This window comes from Vulpes lagopus, chromosome 24 (genome assembly GCF_018345385.1).
Source record: "Vulpes lagopus strain Blue_001 chromosome 24, ASM1834538v1, whole genome shotgun sequence".
Lineage (NCBI taxonomy): Eukaryota > Metazoa > Chordata > Mammalia > Carnivora > Canidae > Vulpes > Vulpes lagopus.
Genome location: NC_054847.1, coordinates 3,113,306 through 3,131,254, shown reverse-complemented (window position 1 = coordinate 3,131,254; position 17,949 = coordinate 3,113,306). Strand labels below are relative to the sequence as shown.

Genomic DNA, 17,949 nt, shown 5'->3' with positions numbered 1-17,949 from the left:
CCCTTTCCTTTTTCCTTGGTTTCTCGACTATGCTTTTTCCTGAGGCAACATCTCTCCATCTAAGCTTAGTGTCTACACAAGTAGTACTAACACAGAATCCAGGTGGGACTGTGGGCGGGGGAGGACATTGGTGGTGTTTCCTGAGAAGTTCTTTCTAGATGTAGCACCACAGCTGGGATGCTGGACCAGTCAGCCTTGCCCTCTTGGCCTCTGGCCCATATAGTCTGACCTCAGCATCACCGGAGCGCTCATTTGGCCGCTATTTCAAATGCCAACTTGCACCCACCTCTGGAGCCCAGCTCAAAGATAGTGCCCCACCAAAGCAGTGCAACTCCAGCCCCTGTTCCCTGGGCTTAAGGGACCCAGGCTCCCTTTTCCATATACTCTGACCTCTGAGTCTGACCACTTGCTCCTCTGTCTTACCCAATTCATAAGAAATTCCCGAAAGCTTCGAGAGAGGAAAACACGCAAACAAACAAGCAAGCACCTTCTGTACTCTGGCTCGGAGAACACAGGCTGCCTGGCACCAACCCCAACCTCTCAGTCCTTACTTGTTCAGTCTAATGGCATATTCCTTCAGGGCAAACACGTTGTCTGCAAAGACAATAATCTTGTCATTCCTCCTTTCGTGAAACTTGATCAGAAACTGGCAAGCTCTGAATTTGTTAGGGTTCATGGTGTACAGCAAGATTCGTTTCTTGGTTTTGATTGCCACATACTCCCGGTAAAACTCAGGAGACATTGGGCACCAAACCTGTGACACAGAAAGAATCAAGGGTCAGTTTGTAAGTTTTAAATATAACGTGATTAGAAACTTTTGAAGGCCATTCACTTGGCAGAACTAGCTTTAAAATAAATCAAAACAGGGGTGCTTGGATCTCTCTCTTGACTTTGGCTCCGGTCATGAGGTCAAACCTCACGTCACGCTCCAAGCTGGGCATGGAGCCTGTTTAAGATTCTCTCTCTCTCCTTCAGCCTCTCCCCACCTCCTCCTCTCTAAAAAGAAAAAAACAAAAATAAAAATAATTTTAAAAAAATATATAAATATACACATATACCCCAAATCAAATACCTAATGGTGAACCAAGACACTCTATCTCTTAACACATAGATTTTTTTTTAAAGATTTATTTTTATTTATTTATGATACACATAGAGAGAGAAAGAGAGAGGCAGAGACACAGGCAGAGGGAGAAGCAGGCTCCATGCCAGGAGCCCGACGCGGGACCCGATCCCGGGACTCCAAGATTGCACCCTGAGCCAAAGGCAGGCGTGAAACCACTGAGCCACCCAGGGATCCCCAACACATAGATTTTTAAATCTATCCATATCCAGGGAATTACTTTTACACCAGCTCCAAGTAAGGGAAATCAGATTCTCAGCCAGTGGTACAAGTAATCCCTCTTGTTTAGACCACCCTCCACACACAAGTCTACACACAGCACTGCTATGGAGAACTGCACACATACTTCCTAACTCTGTGGAGTCAGCCTAGCAATGACATCCTAGGAATATTGAACACACCCTCGCACCTAGATCTTGGTTGTAAATTCCATTGTCTACTAAAAGGGCAGCTTGGAGAAATGGCTGACTCCAGAGCCAGGATAGGTCGGGAAATTACCAGATGAGCCTAAAGTATCTTGCTGTGCCAGAAAGCAAAGTGCTCAAAGAATGAGCTCAAAGAATGACATGAGGACATGTCAAACGGATATAGAAGCCAGATGGAAGTGGGTCCCGTTGGTCACATCTGAGACAATTTGATCATTCAAGGATGACAGTAACACTCCTGAGGGCCTCCTCTGTGCAAGGCCGGTGCATGAGCCACTGGCAAGGTAAGGGAAGCTCAGACAAATATACCGAAGTGCCACGTGTTTCAAAGGTCTCAAGGCTGTGAACACACAAAAAGGACCCTCTGGAAATTTTGTATGGAACAGGCCATAAAGCCTATACTGACAAGCTCCAAATTCTGTGACTAGTTCCACTTCTCTATGTGATCACCACAGACCCTTTCTTCACACTGTCAGCTGCCATCACTATATGCCTAACACTGGGCTGAGCTCAAATTCACAGGTTTTGCTGCTGCTGCTGTTTTCTGGTTCCTCTTAGGCCATGTCCTGTCCATGTCCTCATTAGAATTTCTAGTTCTTTACAGCCAAAGCAATTCTTTTTTCAGTAAAATCTCTAAAATCATACATTTCACAGAACACAAATGGTCTATAAACACATGAAATGATACTCAACATCACTAGTAAGCAAGAAAATATATATTGAGATAAAGGAATACCATTTTCATAATGTGTCAGCAAAAATTAAAAGAAAACAAAACAGTATTATGGGTTGGAGAAGATGTGGAAAACCTCACTCACTCTTGATGAGAATGTCAACCAATACAACACTTTAGAAAACAGTTTTCTAGGACACAACTAATAAAGTGAGTATCAGTATAGCCTTTGACCCAGAAATGCTATTTCTAGGTGTATCTGCCAGAGCAGTGAACTTCTCAGTTGAATCATTTTACGTAACAAACTAAACATCCATATGCACAAACACAGTTTTATTAAATAACATATACCCTTAATATATATTATGCTTTCTGGTAGATTCTATTCTATTCTGATCAATAAATAAAGCAATGTCATCATCTGTTACAGAATCACAGTCCACAGTGTGAATACTGCTTTAGAAAAAAATTACCCAAAACCCCCCAAAACAAGTACAAAAATATGTGCAGCAACATCGCCGTAACAGGAAAAAAAAAAAAAAAAAAAACTAGACTACAACCTAATAGAGACAAAATAAATGAGTGCCTCACTAGGGCTGGGAGCAGAAGCAAGGATTCATGGCAAACAGACATGAGGGAAATTTCTGGGGTGGTGATAGGGCAGTGGGAAGTCCTAGTCTAAAACTGGAATGTGAGGATGGCCACAGAACTCTTTATACTTACTAAAATCACAGAATTTATAAATCATATTATTTACTTAAAATAAGTGAGTGTTAAGAAACATGAACTTATACCTTGGATAAAGGTATTAAATAGTCAACTTAGCAACCCCAATGTCTGTCAACATTAGAGATTTTATTTTTATTTGCTGTGTAATATTCCATCACATACCAAATTGCTGTATACTTATATAATGGAATACTATATAGCAATTAAAAAAATTGAACTACAGCTACCTGCAGCGTCAAAAAAGTAATACTGGGATGCCTCGGTGGCTCAGTGGTTGAGCGTGTGCCTTTGGTTCAGGTCATGATCCTGGGGTCCCAGGATGGAGTCCATGCAGGGAGCCTGCTTCTCCCTCTGCCTGTGTCTCTGCCTCTCTCTGTGTGTCTCTCATGAATAAACAAAGTCTTAAAAAAAAAAAAAAAAGTAATACATTCTGCAAGGAATAAAAGCACTGAAAAAAAGACATAAAGAAACAGGTCCTATTTATATTTACATAAAGATTTTTTTTTTTAAGGCAAAACTAGGCAAAATAGGTGAGGGCAATGAACACAGGAAGTAAAATAATAAAGGAAAGCAAGAGAATAACAAACCCATTTCCATAATAGTGGGTACCCTGGCAGGGGGAGGAGAGAAGCAACTGGAAAGGAATAACAGGCCTCAGAGATGCCGCTCTGCATCGTAAGATGGGTGCTGGGTATGAAGACGCAACTACAGGGTGGGGAAGTTTTCAGCAAATGAAGTCTCCCTGGCCAGGTTCTTCAGACTCACCTTTACCCAGCAGGCCCCCTTCTGCCTTTCAGAACAAAGGCACCCTACCCTAGCCAATGAGTAACAATCACTTCAAGGTGCTAGAGAGGATTTTTGTTGTTATTCCCTCTGAGAAGACTTACCTTTAACTGTGTACTTTAAGCATTTACCTGTGCAGGTATTCACTGTAGAACCAAATTGGGACAATGTGTTTCCTGATGTGTTCAGAAATAAAATGATCTAGGCCACAGGTGCCTTCGGGGGCATTAAAACCAAGGGGCTTTGACACGGGGGTGGACCAAATGGCTGCCCACGCAGGACCTCCCAAGAATCCCTCCAGGGTGAGGGTGGGTGGGAACATCCTGAGGCTCAGGCCCAGAGAAGAGGAGGAGCAGCAGGGGCTCTGGAGTCAAACCAGCCTGGGTCACCATCCCAACTTGGCCCTTACTGACAGGGCACCCCCAGAAAGTGATTCTGTTTCATCAGCCTGCAGAGCTGGTAGGACACTGCCGACCTCACAGAGGGCCCAAGGCAACAGGGTGAGGTGGCGGTACTTTTGCTCAGGTCCTGGCCTGTGAATCTGTCCGTGGGGAGTTGAGACGATCCCTTTTCCCTGAACCCCGGGGTGCAGAAGAGATCCCTCCCCTGGGGACCATGCTGGGAAGGAGCCAGCTACCTCAGCGCACTGCACTTTGGCGATGTAGCCATTGTTTTGCAGCTCCATCCAGTTGGCTTCGTAGAGCTTGGGCCCAATCAGAAAATTTAAATCGACGATTTTGTCATCCTCCCGGACTAGGGTTGCAGTCAAACCCAGCTTGCAGTGGGCCTGCACGATGGTGAGCACCCGGCGGAACATCTTGGCTGGGGAGACAATCAGGGCATTCACACCGTCACTTTTTTAAATGCTCAAGGACCACACACAGCCTTGCGACTTCACATTGGCCTGGGGTGCCATGTGGGCTAACCCCGGGGTTTCTGAATCACAGGAATCTGGCTCTAGACAAGAGTGACTAGGCAAGAAGGCTTAATCATCACTTTCAGATCTGTCCAAAAGAAGGAAGAAAAAGAAAACAAAAGAGAGAAATGGCTTTAGGGAAGCTCCAGGTTAGCAAACCGTAGGATCCTTCCTCACAACATCTAAGCTACCAGCAGGGGCGCAAACGGCAACTTGAAACACGACCTACAACACCTAAAATACAATTGCATTCTACATGATGCAAGGCATTTGTTTGCTCTGAAACTTGTACCCAGGTTGTCAGGAAAATGGCTGGGTACCTGGGGAATCAGAGAACTGGAAAGAGCTGGATCTCCTCAGCTTCCCACCATCTTCCCAGAAACCAAGGAAAAAACAGGGAGACATAAAACCCCAGGCACCCTGACCTGCCTTGGAAATTCCCTTCTCTGTGCTTTTCCAATAAGATTCATCTGGTCAACCAGCAACCTCCTGTTTTTCTCTCTTTGGCATTATTAGAATTCTTTCTGATTTATCAAACTAAATAAACACGTAAGTGGGTATGAGACATTAATTTCAAAAACCCTAACTGTGGGTTTTCATGCGCTCATCTTTTAAAAATCCTAATACTCTGAAAGAAGTATTGACTCATGAGTGGGGCTCCTGGGTGGCTCAGTTGGTTAAGCGTCTGCCCTTGGCTCTGGTCATGAACCCAGAGTCCTGGGATCAAGCCCCAGGACTCCCTGCTTGGTAGGCTCCCTGCAAGCAGGGAGCCAAGGAGGGAGCCCGCTTCTCCTTCTCCCTCTGCCGCTCCCCCCGCTTGTGCTTTCTTGCTCTTTCTTCTCTAATAAATGCATAAAATCTTTTTTAAAAATTAAAAAATAAAACATGTTTGAGTCATGCTTATCTTATAATACAATTAAAGGTAAGGTTAGTGATACTGCAGAAACAGACGTTAACAATTTGAGGAAAGAGGGGTTAGACTGCACCAGAACACAAGCCAAAAACTAAGAACACAGTGAAACAGCAGAGGGCTGTCTAACCCCCAGATAAAGACCAGGTCTTCCAAGCCTAACACAGTTCATACATACACTTGACAGACGGAGACCAGAAGCACAATTATGTCCGAGGACTGTGCCACTCCAAAAAAGGGTAGCCGAGACCCCAGACAAGGCTCCTCGTGTCAGAAGGGCATGGCAGCCAAGGTAATGGAGACACCAACCTAATGCGGGAGCAGCTCCGGACAGCCAAGAGATTCTATCAACCCAAGGGAAGCATGAGTCTGGACCCCACCCGGACCGTCTGCAGCCAGAAAGGCCTTCCTGTGCCATCTGTCCTGCAAACAGGTCACGTCCCACTACCACATTCTTTTAACAGTCATACGGCTGTCAAGAGGAAGAACTCACATACAATACAGTGCATGGCTTGACAAAATTTTACACAAGTAGGTGCTTGTGGAATCACCCAGGTCAAGATAAGTGTTCTTAGCACCTAGAAGTCTCTCCTCAGACCCTTCCTGTCAATACCAGCACTCTCCCTCAAAGGAACCATGATCGGACTTCAGTCATCCAAACTTTATATAAAAAGAATCACAATAGGGGGATCCCTGGGTGGCTCAGCGGTTTAGCACCTGCCTTTGACCCCGGGCGCAATCCTGGAGTCCCGGGATCGAGTCGCGTGTCTGGCTCCCGGCATGGAGCCTTCTTCTCCCTCCTCCTGTGTCTCTGCCTCTCTCTCTCTCTCTCTGTGTCTATCATGAATAAATAAATAAATCTTTAAAAAAAATATCACAATACACGTTTTGTGGGTATGACTTGTTTCACTGTGTGTTATGTCAGTTGTCATTTGACATTTGAGGGATTCTTTGTCCCTCCCACTTTATCTCCAGTCCAAGCACAGCATCTGATACTTAGTGGATTCTTAATGAATACTTGCTGAAATAATGAAATCGGCAGTGTCTTGCATGCACTAAGCACTTTATATGCAAGTCCTGCAGTTGCAAATTCCTTACTGATATAGTGACCCATCAGGAGTCTTTTTGGAAGATGTATGAAACAACACAGCAATTTTTTTACCTTTTGCGATAGGTCTCAAAGGTTTATCATTCTATCTAATTCAACGTGGGAGATATTTAACAATCAAGAAACTTACTGTGATTTATTAGAATTCCCTTCTTTAGCACTGGCTTTCTGGCCTAGTGGGCATGGCCAGGCCAAAGGGCTCATGAGACTGAACTCTGAATTTTTTAACAGCTGTTTGGTTTTACTCTCCTACCCAGTCAGAGACAAAGTGGCTCAGTGAACCAGGGAAGAAGGAGACACATACAGACACCCAGGGCAAGCATGAAATTCTGTGGGGGTACCTGTCTGCTTCCTCATTGCCACACAACCAAGCCCAGGCCTGGCTGCTGCCCTCTGGGCTCCAGGACCGAGGCTACAGAGGGACATCAGCATAAACTAAATATACATTCAAGCAGAAAGCCTCAAGTTTTCCCAAGTTTCAAACACAGCCTCCAACTAAGCCGCAATCCCAAACTCATTCACAGGATGTGATTCTCTAGGTCACCAATTTCCAACACAATCAGACCCAATATTACCCCCTGCTCCTTATTTTCTTTTTTAAGTTTTTAAAATCAAACACAGTAAAACTGACTTTTGCTGGGGGGTGGGGTGGGGTGGGGTGGGTGGGTAGGTGGGATTGGTTCTATAAATTTTAACACATGTATAGATTTGTGTCACCACCACCATAACCAGGATATGGACCCATGCATTCATTACCCCAAAACACTCCCTCATGCTCTCCCTTTACAGTCACCCCCTCCTCAACCCCTGGCACACGCTGATCTGCTCTCCATCACTACAGTTTTTAAAGGTACCATACACTCTGTAACCTTCCAGGATGGGCTGATTTCACTCAGCACATATCTCTGGAAGTTTATGGAAGCTGTTGTGCGCAGCAACCACGTGTTCAGTTTCATGGCTGAGTAGCGTCCCAGGGGAGGGACGTACCAGTTTATCTATCCGGTCACCCACTGCTGGGCATCTTGGTTGTTCCCAGGTTTTGAAGACTCTGCCTAGAGCTGCTATAAACATTCAGGAACAACTTTCTGTGTGAACCTGAGTGTTCATCCTCTAGGATGGATGCCCAGGGGTGGGCCTGCTGAGTCATATGGCAATTTTCTAAGAAACTGCCCAACTTTTCCACAGTGACTGCTCATTTTGCAATTCCTCTGGTGGTGTATGCCAGCTGCTCTGTCCTCTCATCAGTGCTCATTATTGTCAGTATTTTTCATTGTAGCCTCTGTGATGGGTGTATAGTGGCATCTCATCTCATGATATTAATTTGCATTTCCCTCAAGACTAATGATGTGAAACATCTCTTCAAATGCTTCTTGGCATCTGTACATACTTTCTCTTTGGTAAAATGTCTATTCTTGTCTTTTGCCCATTTTCTAACATCTTTGTCACTGCCAGAATGTCTAACTGGCAATCAAATGAAAGTATCTAAAGCCTACTCCTGATTAGTACTCTTCAAACCTGCTCCTTCTATGGCTTTCAACATCTCAGTTGATAGCCACTCCATCCTTCCAATTACTCAAGCTAAAAACCTCACAGTCATCCCCGATTTCTCTTTCTCAGAGCCCACATCCAGCCTATCAGCTTCACCCTCACAACACATCCAGAAGTAGATGACCTTTATTCTTACTCCTGTTGGGACCCATCCAGCTGCTTCTACCCTTGCCTCCTTCAGTCTATTCTCAGCACAGCAGCCAGGGTGGTATTTTTTATAGCCATGATCAGAACATGTCATTCTCTGCTCAAATCCCTCAAATGGCTTCCCTCTTGCCCCCAGTACAGGCCAAAGCCTCTCCAGTGACCTCTGAGGTCCTATGGCATCTGGCCCCCATTTTACCCTGCCTGCTCCTCGCTAACCTTGGCTGTGACTGCTCTCTCCTATGTCCGCCCTCCCACCACACGGCCACTTTCCTGCTGTCAGACCATGCCAAGTACTCTCCTACCTCAGGACAAATACCATTCCTTCAACCTAAAAGACCCCTGACTCCCACCTGGCTTGCTGTGAATTTCTCTAGTTCTCTCTAGACATCCAGGAGTGCTGGAGGGACTCTCATTACACTGAAAAGAATAGATTCGAGCACCACTTTGGCCATATCTCGAATATTCTATGTGAAAATGCCTCTGATTCCATTTCATTCAGAGAAATCTCTAATTTACACTTCTTAATTTGTTAGGGCTCCCCCTTTGTTTGTTTTATCAAGAAAGATTTGCCTGGAATACTACTCAGCAATAAAAGGGAAGACACTATCAATACACATTATAATATGGACACATCATCATGCGAAGTAAAGCAGGCACATATACAATATATGATTCTGTTAATAAGATATTTCCAGAAAAAACAAATCTAGAGAGACAGGAAGTACTTCAATGGTCCCTGGGGTTAGGGATGAAAGCACTGACTATAAAGGAGTGAGGGAGAGGTTCTAAAACTGGGTCATGGGGATCCCTGGGTGGCTCAGCGGTTTAGCACCTGCCTTTGGCCCAGGGCATGATCCTGAAGTCCTGGGATCGAGTCCCACATCGAGGAGCCTGCTTCTGCCTCTGCCTATGTCTCTGCTTCTCTCTCTCTATCTCTCCTGAATAAATAAATAAAAATCTTTAAAAAAAAGAAAAAAGTAAAACTGGGTCATGGTGATAGCTGCACAAGTCCACAAATTAACTAAAAATCTTGAATTGTACATTTACGATGGGTGGATTTTATCAGCAGATAGTTTATCACTATAGCTATTCTTTAAAAAAAATAAAAGACTACTTGAAACACCTGGAGAAGTAGGGTTCTTATAATACATTAAGAAGCAATACTTTGGGTTTCAAATAAAACAAACACCACTATAGCAAGGATTTCAGTGCTCCTGGCCGAGTTTTCTTTTTTTTTTTTTTTTTCTGGCCCAGTTTTCATAGCACCACAAACCAGTGGGTTAAGGGGAAGCTGAGCTGCAACAGTAAACACGGAGGAAGGAGGGAAATACCATTTTCTGAATGACTACTCCAGACCCATAATTAAGGAAGCTGTGAAGGGATACACCTATCCACCACCTAACCGACCCTCACCCTCACCCCCACCTCTTATTTAAAAAATCTACCCACCAAGCCTTTCTAGCAAGACCAATGCACTACACAGCAGTCCTTCCCTCAACCCAACAAGGGGAAATCATTTTCTGTCTCTGCGAGGAGTGGGCGGCTCAGCTCTCCGCCTGCTCACCTGGTATGGTGTGTACTTCATCCAGGATCATGAGGCCCCACTCCTGAGTTTTGAGCCACTCCATGACACGCTCAGCCTCCCAGGACCTTTTGGTGGTGTGGCCCAGCATGGAGTAGGTGCTAATGGCAATGGAGCAGCCTATGGGCTTGTCCTTGGCATCAGAGGTGAAACGGCAGATCTGGCTGTCGTCGATGGTGGACCACATCTTGAACTGGGCTTTCCACTGTTCCACAGACACAGCAGAGTTGCCCAGCACCAGACAGCGTTTTCTCACAGTGCATGCAGCTGTCACGCCAACCAGGGACTTCCCAGCACCTATGTGAAACCAAATGGCAATGATGTCCAAGGCCAGGTTGCAATGGACACAGACAGACTGACTTCATCCACACACAAATCTGGGAGAACTCCTTGATCCTCACGACTGATGTTGTGGGGCACCTATTGCTCCAGAGCCTCTGTTTTCCCTTTTTATAAAAATGAGTCTTGCCCAGCTCATGCACAAACATGAGAATTAAGAGAGACAAGCACCGGGCCCTACTGTATCATTTTTCATGAATTCTGTTCAAATGCTGAAATCTCAAAACAAACCTGACATAAGAGACATTCCTATTGTTGCCATTTTGAACAAAAGCTAAGGATAACCTGCCCAAGCCATGGGGAGGTGGCACTGCTGGGGCAGATGGGCCACACAGAGGAGGACTCAGTATAAGGCAGCCTCAATGGTTGCATGGCATGCTGGACTAAGAACTCAGGAATACAGGAAAAGCAGACACTACTGGCACAGAAGCAACATTCCAGGGCTTCCAAGTTTACTATCATCCACCGTTTGAATATCAAGATAAAAGTCAAGCTCTTCCTTTAAAACAGCAATTCGGGCAGCCCGGGTGGCTCAGTGGCTTAGCGCCACCTTCAGCCCAAGGCGTGATCCTGGAGTCCTGGGATCAATTCCCGCGTTGGGCTCCCTGCATGGAGCCTGCTTCTCCCTCTGCCTGTGTGTGTGTGTCTCTCTCTCTCATGAATAAATAAATAAAATATTTCAAAAAATAAAAAATAGGGGATCCCTGGGTGTCTCAGCAGTTTGGCTCCTGACTTCAGCCCAGGGAGTGATACTGGAGTCCCAGGATCGAGTCCCACGTTGGGCTTCTGCATGGAGCCTGCTTCTCCCTCTGCCTGTGTCTCCGTTATCTCATGAATAAATAAATAAAATCTTAAAAAAAATAAAAATAAAAAATAAAAATATAAAAACAGCAATTCCTCCTTTACAGAGCATGTGCATCAAAATCACCTGGGTGATTAAAAAAAAAAGGAACCTGTAGGGCCCCCAGGTGAATCTGTTATGACCTCTGGCCAGGAACTCCGGCCAGGACTGGACATGACTTAGGACAAATAGTATCAGACAGGTGCCAAGGGGGCTGTACTGCCCTTTTTTTGGACATACATCCAGGAACATAGTTTCTATGCTAGAAAGTCTCCATATATACACAACTCACAAGGCTGCAAAGATTGAAACCCTAACCCCAGGATGCAAAATAGCACCTTCCCCACATCACCATCTAACCCCAAAACCTGCCCTCTTCTCCAGGGCCCAAGATCTGACACATCGCTTAGTTGACTGACCACCTGTCTCCACCACAAAAGCGCACTCCACGTCAGAAGGGTTGTTCTACCCACTGATGTATCCTCACTGCTGAGGTCAGAGTCCTGCACACAGCAGGCACTCAAATATTTAAGTTCTGAATCAGGGAGTCATCTGACCTTGGCTGTTCCCTGGCCAGGTGTGATTTGGAGAAAAGCACACAAAAGAGAGTGAGGGGAAGCTGGCACATGGAGTTAAAGAGCCTGACCACCTTCTTCATTCGGGTGTCACTTACCACAAGGAAGGACAATGACCCCTGAACGGGCACGTCCGTTCCCAAACATCTTCCGCAAGCTCTTCTCCTGGTAAGGTCTAAGGACAGCTGTGGGTTTCAAGTCAATGTTGATATCGGGGTTAACAGAATCATTCCGGAAGTCATATTCTGCCAACAGAGGATACTCCAAGTGGATGCAACGTTTCTGGAGTTCCTCAATCATTTCCTAAGGAGTGAGCATGAAAAAGGTTTTATAATCTTAGGTCCAAAGGATGCTTATAAACTGTACATAATCTTGGACGCCTGGGTAGCTCAGCAACTAAGCATCTGCTTTAGGCTCAGGGAGTGATACCAGGTCAGAGGATCGAGTCCCACATTGGGCTCCTTGTGAGGAACCTGCCTTTCTGTCTTTCTACATCTCTGCCTCTCTCTGTCTCTCATGAATAAATAAATAAATAAATCTTTTAAAAATAAATAAATAAAAATAAAATGTACATAAATCCAAGAGGCCACTTCCTACATTTCCCTAGGAACTCGTGCAGACTGCCCCACCAGCCTAAGGAACAGGACACGCAGATCTAAATCCATTAGGATGAACGACGCTATAGTCCACAGACACCAAAAAGGAGAAAGCCAATACAGGACAGACAGGAACCCCTTCCTTGCACACAGATTGCAGAGTTCATGCAGGGCTGGGCCAGCTTAGGCAGGGGAACCTTCACTAACCTGCTTGACTTCAAAAGATACTGTCTGGGTCTCTTCCTCTTCTTCTTCATCCTTGTCCATTTGTTCATAAAAGTCAAACAGGTCCGTGGGGATGTCAGATTTACCCTGTGGGTCTGTCACCCGGGAAGTAGAAGGCCCACCACTGCCTTCAGCAGTCTTAGCAATCTGTAATAGAAAGTTAGGACCTAGATCTCTGTATGAACCCTCCTGCTACCAGGCAAGAGCTGAAGTTGTTAAGGGGAACTGCAGTTGTAAGAAGATCATGGGGTCCCAAGGTTGCAAGTGCTAAACTAACTACCCCTAAGAGAACTGACATTCCAAATGCTCCCACCCCCAAGGGTGACCCAGGAGCCCACATACAGCAGACTTGCTCATGAAGGTCTCTGTGATGAGCTCGGTAGCCTCCCCCTCAGAGTTCCGCAGGCGGCATTCCCGGATCACTGGATCCTGTAGAAGATGCTGGATGACATCGGGGTGGGAGCTTTCAACAAAGTACCTGCAAGAGGGAAGGAAGGAGGTGACTACTAACCAGCATACATTTCCAGAAGGTTCTGTTGCTCATCTGATCAGATGGTCTGGAAATAGTGGCTTTGTGCCTCTCTCCACTCTAGACTCTCCCACACCCTTGGCCAAATCTGAGCTATCAGCTACTGGCCAAGATATAACAAAATGAGGGTGTGAGCAAAGCCCTGCTTTAAAGTCAAATAAGGACAGGTCTGAGCGCCAGCTCTACTGCTAGAGGGGAGTGAGTGCTAGTGCTAGACAAACAGTCCACAGAGTTAGTTCCTTGCCACCCAGTCTGCACAGGGTGCAAGTGCTGGGCACGGGGGGGAGGGGCGGGGGGGGTTGCTGTCACAGAACTCTTTACCTGTTGTGCTTCAGGACCAGCTTGACTTTTCCATAGCTGACAGTACACAACTGAAAGGAGCAACATCAAAAAGGCACAATTAGCAATACATCGCTCACTTGGGATACATTCATCACTGGGCAGGTCTTACTACTTACTACTGAAGCAAAGAGTTCATTTTACTTTAGGAAAGCCCAGTGTGCAATCCTAAAGAGAGCAGGTCCGCCTCAATTGAGCTTTTCCTTATTAATCTCTACTTTTGAGAGTAAAACCTTGCTCTTGCCTGGCTCTTTCTGATGCATGATGCCTTGATTTTTTTTTTTTAAGATTTTTATTTGACATAGAGAGGGCAAGCAGGAGAAGCAGCGGGCAGAGGAAGAGGGAGAAGCAGGCTCCCCGCGAAGCAGGGAGCCCGATATGGTGCTCGATCCGAGGACCCTGGGATCAAGACCTGAGACGAAGGCAGATGCTTAACCATCTGACACTTAACCAATGTGCCCCACATGCCTTGATTTATAAAATGCTACGTAAAATCTTTATTTTCCCTTCCCTTTTCTTCTCCATTTCCACAGGCCCCATCCTAATCCAGAGGTTCATCCAGAGGCACCAGCATTACTATAGTTCCCAGCATGAAGCTGGCAGAGTTAAGTGTTCAGTAACTGCTGCATAAATTAAATGCAAAGCCTCCTGGCCTCCCCACCAATGTTCCTATTTCCCTAACTGGAATGTAAGCTTCTTGACAGAAGAGAATACAGCTAAAATCTTCCTGGTTCCCAACAATCTTTAGGATGGAATGCAGCAAAAGTTGTGTGGTAGCCATAGAAACCGGCCTCTCAAGACGCTTGGGTGGCTCAGTGGCTGAGTGTCAGCCTTTGGCTCAGGGCATGGTCCTGGGGTTCAGGGATCAAGTCCTGTATCGGGCTCCCTGCAGAGAGCCCGCTTCGCCCTCTGCCCATGTCTCAGCCTCTCTCTCTCATGAATAAATAAACTCTTAAAAAAAAAAAAAAGAAAGAAGGGGAAAGAAAGAAAGGAAAGGAAAGGAAAGGAAAGGAAAGGAAAGGAAAGGAAAGGAAAGGAAAGGAAAGGAAAGGAAAAGAAAGAAAGGAAGAAAGAAGAAAGAAGAAAAGAAAGGAAATGAAAAGAAAAGAAAAGAAAAGAAAGGAAAGAGAGAGAGGAAAGAAAGAAAAGAAAGAAAGAAAGAAAGAAAAGAAAAAGCAGGAAAGGCAAGAAAAGCAAGAAAGCAAGACAAAGAAAGAAGAAAAGAAAAGAAAAGAAGAAAGAAAGAAAGAAAGAAAGAAAGAAAGAAAGAAAGAAAGAAAGAAAGAAAGAAAGAAAGAAAGAAAAAGAAAAACTGGCCACTCAGATCTCAGGCTGCCCCTGCTGCTTCCCTTCTGGACCTACTGCTGCCTTGTATCTACACTCCCGCAGGCAGCTCACAGCCAACACCGAGCACAGCTAGTGTGCTGATGCAGGGTTCTTCCCAGCAAGGTGCAAGCCCTTCTCCCTGGGCACCCTTCCCACAGCACAAGAAGAGAGAATTCTTACCAGGGCTCCTGTCAGCTTCTCTGAGTTTGGATACATTAGCGTACCGGATGCCTGTGGCACTTGCCTGCCACTCTAGGTTTGGGGGTCTGAATCCAGCTCCCTTTAGATCAGCCAAGGGCAACAAAAGTCCCTGTCCATCTCTTCTGAATGGCATTCGCCCATCTCTCAGGACAAACCCAAACATACTCAACTGCTCTTCATATGGAACCTTATGCACTTCAACATTTGGAAGTTCTTTTCCACATTCCCAAACAGAAACTGTCGGCCATTGATCCCATATAGGCATTCAGCCTTAGATAGTCTACCAGTTATAATTAGTCTACTCAGTTGCCATACAGAACACCATAGACTAGGTGATTTAACAACAGAAACATTTCTAGAAGTCCATGATCAAGTTGCCAGTGATTAGTTTCTAGTTAAAGCTCTCTTCCTGGCTACCCTTTCACCACGTGCTCACATGACCTCTTCCCTGTGCACAAAGAGAAACAGACCACATGAGCTTTCTGGCTAACTCTTCTTAAAAGGATGCTCATCCTACTGGATCAGGGCCCCACTCTTATGACCTCATTTAACCTTAATTACGTCCTCATTCCAAATACAGTTGTGTCAGGGGTCAAAGCTTCAGCATCTGAGTTTTGGAGGGGACACAATTCAGTCCAAAACACCATCCACTTTTGGTTGCATTCCCAAATAGTCCTGGCCAGAAGGGCTGAATTAGTATCCCAAGCGTGTTAGTATCCACTGTATTGGAGCAGCTCGTGGGAAGGGTGGCCTCAGCAAGCATACCAAGCTGGATCCAGAAGAGGAGCAGCTGGGGTAATCAGTTAGGTGTGCTGACCACATGGCATTTTCACACCTGCCATAGGCTGACAACGTGTAGCATCTGTCCCCACTATTACTGCATTAACAAGGAAGGCAAAAGAGCTGGCCTTAGCCCCCACTTGCCTTAATAAACTGAATAATTCCATCAGGGACACCCGTCTTGCTGAGCTTCCTGAGGTACTCAGTGATGTCACTAGTCTGCAACCCAACACTGACAGCTGCATACAGGGAGTAGGCCGTTAATTTGTACTCATGCACATGGGTTGGTCGGCACACTGGTTCTGCAATCGCCACCAGGAAGTCTTGAGCGTATTTGTAAACTGGAGAGAAGGCTTCCAAGAAGATGTGGCCATCAGGAGCCTAAGAAACACCAAATGGACACAAGAGGCGAAGAAATTAATGAGTCGTAGACACTATCAGACTCTTTCCCAGAGCACTATTCAGAAAGGGCAAGCTGCCCCCAAAAGTGATCTTAAACACCAGGGATGTTTGTGTAAGCACTCCTTCAGCCGACTGTGAAACCTGTTACTTTAACCAGGAACAAGAAATGCAGAGACGAGAACAGGTTTGCAAAGTCAGGAGCTGCTTCCTAGTTTTCTTGGCAGGGAAAGCCCACCAGATCGGCTGTCCTCAATGCGCCTTTTGGCCAGGTTCCAAAAGAATGTAGGGTATTAATGAATCAGGGTTGAGCAGAAGTGGTACCTGGCAAATACAAAGTTTCTGTTAATTTCTTAAGTGGGGAATCAAAAAATTACGTAACAAGCGGCATTTATCCGGTAAATAAAAAAAAAAAAGCAGGGGATCCCTGGGTGGCACAGCGGTTTGGCGCCTGCCTTTGGCCCAGGGCGCGATCCTGGAGACCCGGGATCGAATCCCACGTCGGGCTCCGGTGCATGGAGCCTGCTTCTCCCTCTGCCTGTGTCTCTGCATCTCTCTCTCTCTCTCTGTGACTATCATAAATAAAAACAAAATTAAAAAAATTAAAAAAAAAAAAGCATTTCCACGCGTGCGGTCTCAGCGGAAGGAAGAGGAGGGAGAGGAATGGCTGGGGACGAACGAGCCCAAGTCCGGCCAGCCCTTGCGGCCCCACCTGCTCATTCCTGCCGTGGGCTTCGCGCACGGGGTGCAAGGGACGCGGTGCCCAGCAGCTCTGCACAGCGGTACCCGCGCTGGCTTTGGGCCCGCAGGCTCAGTCCCGCCCTCGCCAGGCTCGCTCACCACCCAGAGAGGCCTCGAGGCGTGGTCGTCCTTCAGGGGCATCTGCAGCCTGTAGTCCTTGGCTCCGTATTCGTCCACTTTGGTGCCGGACTCATCCACCTGCTTCCCGGCCGCCGAGGGCACCGCCTCCTGAGAGTCGTTCCCGGGGACGTCGTCCTCATCCTCCTCCTCGTCCTCGTAGTGCCGCTTCTTGGCCTTCTTCTTATCTGCAGATCGGACACAGAAGTGAGCGCGACAGACACCGGGCAGCACCTCCAGGGAGCTCGGCGGCGACCACACCGCGTCACCACACCGCGTCACCACACCGCGTCACCACACCGCGCCCACGCCACGCGCTGCTCGCCCAGGGCCGGTGCGGGCCGCGGGCGTCCTCCCGCTGCAAGGCCTCCCGCCCGGGGCTCAAGGACCGCCCCGCCCCGCCCCGCTTCCGCGGGGAAGCCGGGCCGCGACGGCACCGGCCGACGGGGACGGCCCCCCCCGCGCCCGCACCACGTCTCACCGCGGTCTCTCTTGCCCATGGCAGCGGTAGCCGCACACAGCCCAAGCCGCCGGGTCTCGGCCGCGGCCGCTGCCGCTCTCCGGGCACTTCCGCTTCACACCGGAAGCGCTTCGGCGGGCGCCCCGGAAGTCCCGCCTCCGGGCTCGGGAGCCGGGGCGGTGCGAGCGAGCCGCGTCCGGCTTCAGGCCCTTCCCCCTCCCGTTCTTCCCTCTGGTCGCTGAAACCTTTATGGAGCGTCAGTGTGAGCGTGCAGGTACCGTCTTTAGCTGCCGGGGCAGGACACTGAGCAAAGTAGAGCCCCCGGCCTCCCGGAACTTGGGTTCTGAGAGAGATGGAGGCGGTGAACAGTTGCAGCCTTAGGGGCTCCAACAAGAAATAAGCCGCGCAGGCTGGCAGGGCCGTCCTCGGTCAGGCCCGGGGGCCTCTCAGCTGGCGGGATCACGCAGAGGCTCTGATGAAGGGAGCCAGTGTCCTCCGTGAATCCCCAGGGGGGAGCTGTGTGGCCTCGGACTGGAC

The 17,949-nt window shown here is 47.3% G+C and overlaps 1 protein-coding gene across 3 annotated transcripts in view; it reads right to left on the bottom strand.

Moving 5' to 3' along the window:
• ERCC3 (ERCC excision repair 3, TFIIH core complex helicase subunit) overlaps positions 1-17,551 on the bottom strand; it is a 33,247-nt gene extending 15,696 nt beyond the window's left edge. For 2 of the 3 annotated variants that reach the window (XM_041739689.1, XM_041739688.1), the window contains exons 1-10: positions 17,434-17,550; positions 16,935-17,140; positions 15,840-16,076; positions 13,371-13,420; positions 12,863-12,998; positions 12,503-12,667; positions 11,798-12,002; positions 9,927-10,241; positions 4,371-4,555; positions 552-754 (exon numbers count right to left, since the gene is read on the bottom strand). In XM_041739689.1, the coding sequence (XP_041595623.1) occupies positions 552-754; positions 4,371-4,555; positions 9,927-10,241; positions 11,798-12,002; positions 12,503-12,667; positions 12,863-12,998; positions 13,371-13,420; positions 15,840-16,076; positions 16,935-17,140; positions 17,434-17,452 (1,721 nt within the window). In that variant the 5' untranslated portion in view covers positions 17,453-17,550. Of the gene's footprint in view, positions 1-551; positions 755-4,370; positions 4,556-9,926; positions 10,242-11,797; positions 12,003-12,502; positions 12,668-12,862; positions 12,999-13,370; positions 13,421-15,839; positions 16,077-16,934; positions 17,141-17,433 lie in introns of all 3 variants that reach the window. The other variant, XR_005985469.1, reaches the window with a different exon arrangement.
• Between the last annotated feature and the right edge of the window lie 398 nt (positions 17,552-17,949).